Source organism: Zalophus californianus, chromosome 17 (assembly GCF_009762305.2).
Source record: "Zalophus californianus isolate mZalCal1 chromosome 17, mZalCal1.pri.v2, whole genome shotgun sequence".
Taxonomy (NCBI): domain Eukaryota; kingdom Metazoa; phylum Chordata; class Mammalia; order Carnivora; family Otariidae; genus Zalophus; species Zalophus californianus.
In genome coordinates, this window is record NC_045611.1 from 54,603,394 (window position 1) to 54,615,048 (window position 11,655).

At 44.5% G+C, this 11,655-nt stretch overlaps 2 protein-coding genes across 2 annotated transcripts in view; both read right to left on the reverse strand.

Annotated features, from left to right (window-relative positions):
- The window catches only part of LOC118356455 (zinc finger protein 713-like), a 50,972-nt gene that overhangs the window by 3,845 nt on the left and 35,472 nt on the right, over positions 1–11,655 (reverse strand). The window lies entirely within an intron of this gene.
- LOC113935873 (ribosome maturation protein SBDS) lies at positions 5,843–7,340 on the reverse strand. The gene has a single exon (XM_027618485.2). The coding sequence runs from the start codon at positions 7,207–7,209 to the stop codon at positions 6,457–6,459; it is 753 nt and encodes a 250-aa protein (XP_027474286.1). The 5' UTR covers positions 7,210–7,340; the 3' UTR covers positions 5,843–6,456.

The following is an 11,655-nucleotide window of genomic DNA, read 5'->3' on the forward strand; positions in this document are numbered from 1 at the left end:
GGAACTTCGATGCCCTACAGTCTGAGAAGTAACTTGTAGGTGTTTCCCCTTCCCTTTCTCCTCCCTCCCCCACCCCCCAGATAACCACAGAGACACCCTGAGGACTGTTTGTCCTCAAGAATCTTTAAGGCGATCATTTGAGCAGCAATGAATAAGGAAGATTCTGCAATGACAGGAAGGGACACTGTGCAACTGTTACTCCACCATGGTTGGAGGGTGAGCAGGAAGCCTGTTATGTGCAGCCAGTACAAATCATGGTGGCTCCCATTTACTGAGTCCCATCTACGGAGCCAATCCTGTGCTGCATCCCCCCTCTTCTTGCCTCTGAGCTCAGCAAGCTCCGAACGGGCTAAACATAATCATCACCACATGACAAGAAACTCTGGCTTGGAGAAGGGGAGGCGACTGCCCTAAGGTTTAAGGTTGCAGTTCTGAGGAGGCAGAGCTGAGTCCTGTTGATGGGTCCCATGGAACATCCAGCACCAGCCTCTTCATGTGGAGACCAGACATTACTGCTCTGGGAGGCTACTCCTTCTCTATTACCTTCATTTCCCCATGGTCCATAACAATTACTTTGGCCTTTCTGCTTTCTCCTTAAAGCTCTGAACCTCCTCTGTCATGTCCACTCACAGCTGATGCCCTTGCTTTGTACTCCACCAAATCCACCTACCTGTCCCCTCTCGCCCTGCTGTTCTCTGCTTTTGTCTCCATGACCAACAAGCAAGTACCCCAGCCCAAGACCTAGCTTTCTTTTTTTTTATTATTATTTTTTAAGATTTTATTTATTTACCTGACAGAGAGAGAGAGAGAGAGAGAGAGAGAGCACAAGCAGGGGGAGCAGCAGAGGCAGAGGGAGAAGCAGGCTCCCCGCTGAGCAAGGAGCCCGATGTGGGGCTTGATCCCAGGACCCTGGGATCATGACCTGAGCCGAAGGCAGACGCTCAACGGCTGAGCCACCCAGGCGCCCCAAGACCTAGCTTTCTACTTGTCTTCTGAACCTTGCCCCCAACCCACTTTCTCAAGAACTTCCCTCCTTCACTTTTCCCCTTTGTCCTGTAGCAACAATATTTTCTCTCTACTCCAACATTCCCTTCAGCACCCCAATATGGTCTAGAACCTCTTATCTTATAGAAAATGTATTCTTTGATTCCATGTCCTTCTTTAGTTTCCAACAAATTCTTGGCTCTCTTTCACAGCAAGCATCCTGAAGGAATAGTGTACGTTCACTATATTTATTTCCTCATCTTGCATTTCTCTATAAATCACTCCAAAGAGTCTCTTGACTCCATCATTCTGATGTGTCCTTGTCGAGGTCCCTAGCCCCTAGAGATACATTTCCCACTGGAATTTCCACAGACTGTTGTCATTGCTCTGGACAATTCTAAGTTCTGGTCTCCCGAGAAGAGTAAAGACAATCATCCTAGAAACATTATTTCCCAAGGCCCTGAATCAATTAGGGTTTTTCAATTATAAGTCATTTAAAATTTATAATTATACCTAACAACATCTGAAACCAACACAATATTTATGGTCTACTTTACAAGAATTTTGGAAATGGACAGTACTAGGCTGGGTTCTGTCTGAATAATATCATCAAGAACCACATTTATTTTAATCCTTCCACTTTATCGTCCCCAGTTTGGTGGCTTTCTTCCTGGAGATTGCCACCTAATGGCTGCAAGATAGCCGCCACAGCTCCTAACTTCACACACAGCGTCTCAAGCCAGGAGGATGAGGATGGAATGGGAAATTACTGAAGATTTTTAATCAGAAGTAGGGCATGTTCAGATCTGTGTTTTATAAAAATTTCTTTGGAGTCATACATATAAGACACATGTTAGAAGGTTCCCAAGAGAGGAAGGGTAACAAGTGTGGATGTAACCAAGAGTCCAAAGGAAGGCAGAGTCTTACTGGGAACTAAAGTGAAGAGAATGGCAGAGAGCACTACTATTCATAGAGGAGAAGCGTTCAGGTGCTGAGAGAAAATAAGAGACATGGGACCCCACAGAGAGTAACTCCCACACAAATCTCCAGGTCTTTGGAAGTCTGGTTCTCTTCCTGAAACCAGGATTCCTGGATGCCCCTGCATGTTTCCCATAAGCCCTCTTTACTGAAGCATATGTGGGTTTTGTTCTTTGCCACCAAATGGCCTATGATTAACACACCAGGATTTGTAAAACGGACAGAGGCAAAGTGACTAAGGTGAAAAAAAGGAAATTCTCAACGGGACTCAGATTCCTAAGTGTCCCCCTTGTCTAATCTGTGTAAGGCCGAGGGGAAATAATTGAGCTTGGCCTTGGTGGGACAAGCTCTTGCCTATGTTGCAAAAATCCCTGACTCCTGTGGTATCTGAAATGGCCAGCAAAGTCTTTCAGTAAATCACAGTGCCTGAGATGGTGAAGCCAGATTGCCTGGGCTGGAAACCCAAATTTACCATGGACTAGTTCTGCAAATGGTCAAGCCATCCAACCCAGGGATTGGCCGACCTTTTCTGTAAAGGGCCATAGTAGTAGATATTTTATGTTTTGCAGGCCATAGTGTCTCCATCAAAACTACTCAACCTTGCTGTTATACCTGTGTGCCAATAAAACTTTATTTAAGGAGGCTGAAATTGGAAGTGTATATAATTTTTACTTGACACAGAATATTCTTTTTTCTTCAGCCATTAAAAAATATAAGCCAATCAAAAATAGATGGGGGGCTGGATTTGACCCCTGTTTTTACTTTGCTGAGCCCCAGTCACCCCATCTGTGAATTAAGGATAATAATTCTCATGGAGGACATGTTTGAGCAAAACAAGTAAGATAACTGACGCAAAGTTATCCTGAATTAGTATGGATTAGTTAGTTGGCATGAATTATCATTAGCTAGCAGGTATTCTTGTGCAATACATATCACCATATGCTAGTAACCAGAAAAGAATCTCTTCCTCTCGTGTTTTACATTTTCTCTGGGTGAACCTATCCACACTTAAGGCTTCAACCACACCTCATTAATAATCCCCAAATCCCTGCCTCCAGCTTGGACCTTGCTCTTGAATTCCAGGCACATCATCTTGGGTTCATTTGTCCCTTCACGCCCATTTCTAGAATTTGATCTCATTACCTTCTCTGATAACTCTGTGTGATGGAAGGAACTGTGTCCCTCCAAAATTCATATGTTGAAGCCCTAACCCCACTACCTCAGAATGTGACTTTATTTGGAGAGAGGGCCTTTGGCTCTGACCCAGTCTGACTGGTGTCCTTGAAAGAACAGGAAATGAAGATACAGACACACACAGAAGAAAGACATCCATCTACAAGTCGAGGAGAGAGGCCTCAGAAAAAAACAGCAGGCTGACACCTTGATCTTGGACTTCCAGCCTCCGGAACTGGGAGAAAATAAGTTTCTGTTGTCTAAACTGCCCAGTCTGTGGTATTTTATTAAGGCAGCTCTAGCATACTAATACACTCTGCCTCTTCTCATGGAATTCCATCTCAGTGATGGCCCCCAAATCCACCAAATGACCCTGGTGATTTTAAAGAAGATAGCCACAGAATTCTTTGACACTTCTCCCACTGAAAGGCAGGGTCTGTGCCCTCCCCCCTTGAATCTGGGTGGGGTTGGGACTGCTTTGACCAGTGGAACATAGTAGAGATGACATTGCACGACATCTGATGCTAGGCCAGAAAGGGCCATGAAGCTTCTACTGGTTTTCTTGGGACACTTGTTCTGGGGGAAGGCGGCCACCAGGCAAGAAATCTGATTACCCTGAGGCCACCATGCCGTTAAGTCCTTATGTAGGTCCTCAGCAGTGGAGTCATTCCCACCCAGGTACCAGACACGTGGATGAAGAAGTCTGCGAGTAACTCCAATCTCCAACCTTCAAGTCACTCCCAAACCTTTTGAGTCTTTGGCGGCAGAAAGAAGCATCTCCTCTGTGCCTTGTTCTAATTCCTAACCCACATAGTCCAAGAGCATAATAAAAGGGTTGTTTGACATCACTGTGTTTTAGGGTGGCTTATTATGCAGCGATAGTAACAGGAACTCAAAAACTGTGGGATTCATAAAGAGCCCTTCTTCCTCACTCCGCATGGCTGTCCGGTCTCCAAGGCCAGTCTCCTGAGCCTGGACATCTCTCCCCAGACCACTCCTTCTCTCTGGGACCCTAGACCTGCCCTGGGCAGCTCTTCAACAACTTCCCTTTAATCTCTTGCTATATCCTCCACTCTAAGGTCTCTGCCTTCAACTGGGAACATTCGCAAATCTATCCTTTTGCAGGACTCTAGCGCAATTTTTTTTTCTGAAGCACACATCTGACAAGTCATCCTCCTGCTTAAATGTTTTTTCATTTTTTGCAGTTTTTTTTTTAAGATTTTATTTATTTGATAGAGAGAGAGACAGTGAGAGAGGGAACACAAGCAGGGGGAGTGGGAGAGGGAGAAGCAGGCTTCCCGCCGAGCAAGGAGCCCGATGCGGGGCTCGATCCCAGGACCCTGAGATCATGACCTGAGCCGAAGGCAGACGCTTAACAACTGAGCCACCCAGGCGCCCCTTTTGCAGTTTTTTTAATTGAAGTATAGTTGACACACAATGTTACATTAGTTTTAGGTGTGTAACACAGCAATTCAACAACTCTATACATTATGCTAGGTTCACCACAAATGTAGCTACCATCTGTCACTATACAACACTATTACATATCATTGACTGTATTTCCTATGCCGTACCTTTCATCCCCATGACTTACTCATTCCATAACCGTAAGACTGTACCTCCCACTCCCCTTCACCCATTTTGCGCATCCCTAGTCCCTCCTCTCTGGCAGCAATGTTTGTCCTCTGTATTTATGGGTCTGTTTCTACTTTTTGTTTGTGAATTTTTTTTCCTTTTTTTTAAAGATTTTATTTACTTATTTATTTATTAGAGAGAGAAAGAGAAACAGTATGAGAAGGGAGAGGGTCAGAGGGAGAAGCAGGCTCCCCGCTGAGCTGGGAGCCTGATGTGGGACTCGATCTCAGGACCCTGGGATCATGACCTGAGCCAAAGGCATTCACTTAACCAACTGAGCCACCCAGGCGCCCTGTGAATTTGTTTTGTTTTTTAGATTCCACATATAAGTGAAATCATATGGTATTTGTCCTTCTCTGACTGACATTTTACTTAGCATAATACCCTCTGGATCCATCCATGTTGTTGCAAATGGCAAGATCTCATTCTGTTTAATGGCTGAGTAACATTCCATTACATATGTATACCACATCATTTTTATCCATTCACCTGTTGATGTACACTTTAGCAGCTTCCATATCTTGGCTATTGTAAATAATGCTGCAAGACACATAAGGGTGTTGTATCTTTTTAATTAAAAAAGAATTAAAAATTAATTTAGTGTTTTTGTTTTCTTTGGATAAATACCCAGTAGTGGAATTACTGAATCACATAGTATTTCTATTTTTAATTTTTTGAGGACCTCTATACTGTTTCTGACAGTGGCTGTACCAATTTACATTCCCACCAACATGAAGGTTCCTTTTTCTCCATATCCTCACCATACTTGTTGTTTCTTGTCTTTTTGATTCTAGCCATTTTGGTAGGTAGGTGTGAGGTAATATTTCATTGTGGTTTTGGTTTGCATTTTCCTGATGATTAGTGATGTCAAGCATCTTCTCATGTGTCTTTTGGCCATCCATATGGCTTCTTTGGAAAAATGTTTATTCAGGTCCTCTGCCCATTTTTTAAAAAAGATTTTTATTTATTTATTTATTTATTTATTTATTTATTTATTTATTTATTTATAGCGCAGGCAGGAGGGGCAGAGGGAGAGGGAGAGAATCTTTTTTTTTTTTTTTTTTTTTTTTAATAAAAATAAAGAGTGGTTTTATTGATTGCACATAATAATTCCGCTATATTATGTATTATAAACTTTAAGGATTAGAAACAAATGACTATTTTTTAGTGAGAATAATCTAGGTTACGGCAGCGCGTTCAATGAATATTACTTTAGTCCTGCAGTGGTCACAGAGCTAGCTTTCAGATAATCAGGAAGTCATCATCCAAACTATGTATTAGGCCACACATTCCGTTAAGACATTATGTTTTCTTCAGCAAACACTATTTATCATATCCTCCTCCATTTATCTTATTATAATGTACAGAGTTTAACTTTTTACCCACAAGACCTGCCTCAGGTAACTTGCATGCTGCCAAGCACAAGGCATGACACAGCAGCAAAAAGCTACTCTGCCCTCTGTATCTTGGATTTTTCATTTTTGCCTAAAACCCCACTTTATGATTAAAACTGAATGAATCCTCCCACAGTGTAATACGTATTAGGAGTCTTTTTGTGTACACATTACCACAAAGATCGAAAATGTCAAATAGTTTGAGCAAGTATTTGGCAGACCACAGAAAGAAGAGAGGACTGTGGGAAAAGAAAATGCTTTAGTGTTTTAGAGCTGAAGCGCTTGACGGATGTTATTCAAATTTCTCATCTCCTTCTTCCACATCTTTCAAGTTGAGTACTTCCAAAGAACCTTTGCCTTTTGTCTCCTTTTTTATTAGCTCATCGATTTCTCGGAAGCAGCCCGGGTCAATCAGACACACAATTTCTAACTGCTGACCGTAGTCTTCACTCTCTATGACTTTGATCAGTGGCTTGAGCTTTTCTTTCAGCTTCTTCCCTTCATTCACTGGAAGAAGGAACCGGAGTCTCATGTGAGCACGTTCAATCTGCATTTTCTCCTTTAACTGCTTTATCACCTCCAAAGCCTGCTGTTTGGTACTCTTATTGGTTTTGACCGAATAGTGGATGTCCTTCATAGCTCTCTCAATAAGGATAACAGTGTATGGTCTCTTTGTTTCAGGGTTCACACACTTCTCAGCTACAATAGTTGCAATGTCCCTGAACATCTGCTCCAGCTGCGTATGCCGTTCTTTATCTGACACTTGAACCTCTCCTTTAGTCAAAATCTGCTTACAGATTTCCGTCTGGTCGTCTGTTCCAAATGCACTGATCAGATCTTCTTTCTTTGCAACCTGACCTTTAGAAACGTTAACAAACACTGAGTGGGTCTGCAGAACTTCATCAAGGTCTTTTTCCACGCCGCTCCGCCAGCCGACGACTTTGTTTTTGTAGCAGGCGATTTCGAAGCGCTTCCCGGCGCGCTTCATCCGTACCACGGCCACATTGGTTAGGCGGATCTGGTTGGTGGGGGTGAAGATCGACATGATAGCTGCTCAAAGACGCTGGGTCCCGGGAACCAAGGCTAACCCGCGCCGCCGGCCTGAGGACCACCTGCGTCTTGCTGTAACGACCCAGCGGCACGCGCCTCGACCGCTATCTGCTCCGACGGCCGCCACAATACCGAGGGAGAGAATCTTAAGCAGTCTGTGCTGAGCGTGGAGCCTCAATCTCACGACCCTGAGATCACGACCTGAGCCAAAATCAAGAGTCAGGCGCTTAATGACTGAGTCACCCAGGTGCCCCCCTCTACCGATTTTAAAATCAGATTATTTGGATTATTTGGGGGGGGATTTTTGGTGTTGAGTTGTATACGTTATTTATATACCTTGGATATTAACCCCCTGTGGGATGTATCATTTGCAAATATCTTCTCACATTCAGTAAGTTGTCTTTTTGTTTTAATGATTTCCTTTGCTGTATAGAAACCTTCTCTTTTGTTATGGTCCCAAAGGCTTTTCATTTTCTTTTTTTTTTTAAGATTTTTTTATTTATTCATTCGAGACAGAGATACAGAGAGAGAGAGAGAACATGAGCAGGGGGAGAAGCAGAGGGAGGGGGAGAGGCAGGCTCCCCACTGAGCAGGGAGCCTGATGTGGGGCTCGATCCCAGGACCCTGGGATCATGACCTGAGCCGAAGGCAGACGCTTAACCGTCTGAGCCACCCAGGCGCCCCAGGTTTTCATTTTCTTAAGGAGAAATTCCAAGTTTTTTTTTTTTTTTTTTTTTTTAAGACTTATTTAGGGGCACCTGGGTGGCTCAGTCCGTTAAGCATCTGACTTCAGCTCAGGTCATGATTTCAGGGCCTGGGATTGAGCCCTGCGTTGGGCTCCCAGCTCAGCAGGGAGTCTGCTTGTCACTTTCCTTCTGCCCCTCTCCCTGCTTGTGTTCTCTCTCTCAGATAAAATCTTTAAAAAATAATTCAATTCAAAAATATTCATTTATTTAGGAGAGAGAAAGCACAAACAGGAGGGGCAAATGGAGAGGGAGGGAGAATCCCAAGCAGACCCTGTGCTGAGCATGAAGCCCGACATGGGGCTCGATCTCACAACCCTGATATCACGACCTCAGCCAAGAATCGGATGCTCAACCGACTGTGCCACCCAGGTGTCCCCCAAGTCCTTCTTGTAGCAGTTATGACCCTCTAAGAGATGGCTTCTGCCATCACTTACCACTCTCTGCCTCACCACCTATGCTCCAACAACCAATTTAATGCATTTCTTGGCCTCTCTCCTGTGTATTTTCACTCTCCTCTGCCTGGAATGCAATTTTCTTTCTCTTCTTTACCCAAGTCTCTAAGACCTAGCCTAGATGTTACCTCTTTCTGAATGACACTAGGTCTTGTCAGTCTGAGTTAGCTGCTTCTTTTGGAGAGCCCATAAAAACCCAGGCATCTCTCTATTACTATGTATACTGTCACTCTACTGTGCCCAAATGAGACAGAGCAGGGACTAGACTTGAGTCCACTTCAATCCTGACAGCAAAATCCAGTATCCCTTGATAGCTGAAACCCTATGCCCCTTGAGTAGCGTATCTTGCAGGAATGCGGAAATAGGATGCTTACCAAAGGACGACTCTAGTACAAAGACCGACAGAGACCGAACCAAACCAGTCTGCACCAAGGTGGGCCCCAGCACTGACTTTTCCCCTGATTATAATATTAAACACACTCCCAGCAGTGGAGATTTAACATACTAATGAGACATGCAATGCATGATGAAGCATATTCTGTTTGATACCCCTGTGCACCCAACATCCCACATCTCTCCCCAACTACATGCTTAGAATCACTCATTTCCCACTTCAGTCTTTTTAAAAACTTTCCCCAGCCTTTGTTCAGAGAGCCAGAATGAAGCACCCTTTCCTTTAAGCTGTTTCCCTTGTGCTTGAGCATAAGCCCCAATAAAAACCTTGCCTGGAATTCCTGTTTGGCCTCTAGTAAATTTCTATTGCTTGGAGAGCCCAAGGACCTGAGTCAGTGACGCAAGCACTTCACGTCTCATCTCTTCATTCAGTTGATCAGAGCCTGTGTCTGATTAACTTCTACATCCCGAGGAGCCAGCAAGGGAGAACCTCTTTGGAGGCCTACACCTATGATATCTACCACCCTTATTCCTTAATAAGTGGGTTCCATTTTATTCAGGTGGCAATTTCCTTCATTGTAAGCCAATCAAGTCAACTTCATTAAAACATTTTTTTTTTTTTGGCCAGGGAGTGGTCTGGAAATGGGTATGTTACTCAGTTCTGCCAGTGAAGAATAAAAAGAGGTTTGCAGAGACTCCAGAACAGATTTTTCTCCCTTATAAAATGAGAGAGGCATATGAAGTCAGTTTTTCTGCCCATCCCCATTCTCCTGGCTTGGGAGGTTATGTGGACATGATGGTGATGTCTCTAATAATGGCAGTCACCTTATGGTCATGTTCAGGAAGCCCCTGGAAGAAAACCAATGGGGTGGTGGACTAAAAGGATTACATTAAACTCAATTTTTGTCCAAATTAAGAACCTTCTCAAATTGAGAAATAAATTAAAAAAAATTTATTTCACAGAGAGAGAGAGCACAAGCAGGCGGAGCGGCAGGCAGAAGGGGCGAGAGAGGCAGAGGCAGAGGGAGAAGCAGGCTCCCCGCCGAGCAGGGAGCCCAACACGGGGCTTGATCCCAGGACCCTAGGATCATGACCTAAGCCCAAGGCAGACGCTTAGTGACTGAGCCACCCAGGCATCCCCCAATTTTTTTACATAATAAATTTCTTCATGGTTTAAGGGATTCACAGTTTCCCTCTAACATAACTGAAAACATCCCATTGGTATAGTGATTCTGTGAGAAAAAAGAAAGTAAAGAAAATAGTTGTCTTCATCTCTTCCTCTTAGACGCTTGTCTTCTGTCTCTCCACAGCTGTACCCACTGGATTTGAGAACTCTGTGGAACAGTATGATGGTGCTTAAAATCTCAGAAAGGGCCCATCTCCTCAGATCAGTGGCCCCAAAGTTATCTCCCTCAGGAGCAGAAGGGGAGGGGATTGATCTTGATGATGGTGTTGGGTGAAGGGTCCTCTCTTACACATCTCCCTTACCTCTCTCTATGTTCCTGGTTACTATTCCTTTTATCTCTATTTATTTATTTTTTAGAGAGAGAGCGGGTGAGTGGGAGTGGGGGGAGTTGGGTGGAGGGTGGAAGGGCAGAGGAAGAGGGAGAGAGAATCCCAAGCAGGCTCCATGCTGAGTGCCGAGCCCGACATAGGGCTCAATCTCCCCCAAGATCATAACCTGAGCCAAAATCAACAGTAGGACGGCTCAACCAACTGAGCCTCCCAGGTGCCCCTACCATTGTTTTTAGCACCACTGTGTTATAAGAAATATATTTGGCCTTTGTCCCTGGTTCCCGGCACAGACTCCTAAAACCCTAGGAATTTCCTGAGTTATAAAAGTGTATTTTGTTATACCTAAGGAGCTCTTTTCAATCACGCCAGAGTTTATGCTAATGAGGTGAGTTAAGTGGGGTCCCTAGATAGCCTCTGAAAGACAAGGTGATTAAAACTTTGGGACTTTCAGCCCCATACACTGATCTCAGGAAGGGAAGATGGAAGGGAACGAAGATTAAGCTCTATAAAAACTTTTTTTAAAAAGAATTTATTTATTCATTTGACAGAGAGAGACACAGCGAGAGAGGGAACACAAGCAGGGGGAGTGGGGGAGGGAGAAGCACGCTTCCAGCCAAGCAGGGAGCCCGATGCCGGGCTCAATCCCAGGGACCTGAGCCAAAGGCAGACGCTTAATGACTGAGCCACCCAGGCCCTAAAAACTCTTGACTGGAGGGGTGCTTGAGTGGCTCAATCGGTTGGGTATCTGCCTTCGGCTCAGGTCATGAGTCAGATCCCAGGGTCCTGGGATCAAGCCCTACGTAGGGCTCCTCTGTCCCTCAACCTGCTCATGCTCTCTCTCTCATAAATAAATGAAATCTTAAAAAATAAAACAAAACTCTTGACTGGAAAGATCTGATGAGCTTCCAGGTTAGTGGACCCATCAAGGTGTTGGGAGGGTGGTACCCTCAGAGAGGGCATGGAAAGTGTGCACTCCACTGTCTGCATACCTTGCTGTATGCATCTCTTCCATTTGGCTGTGTAACCGAACCAAATGAGAGTTTGTCCACCTGATGTGCAGCAAGCCAATAAAAACTGACATTGAGCTTTGGCAGTGAAGAAAGGAGAGCTATTTATTGGTGTGCGCCTCCCAGGAGAATGTGGAGCTAATGCTCATTAACCCCAAACTCCCTGATGGCTTGCAAGTGAGGGGTTTTAAAGGGGAACATTTGGGGCACCTGAGTATCTCAGTTGGTTCAGTGTCCGACTCTCGATTTCAGCTCAGGTCATGATCTCAGGGTCATGGGATCGAGCCCTGCATCAGGCCCCTGCTCAGCGGGGAGTCTGCTTGAGATT

What these genes read in the sequence shown, in the direction of transcription:
- LOC113935873 (XM_027618485.2), bottom strand. Translation starts at nt 7,209, where the DNA reads ATGTCGATCTTCACCCCCACCAACCAGATCCGCCTAACCAATGTGGCC.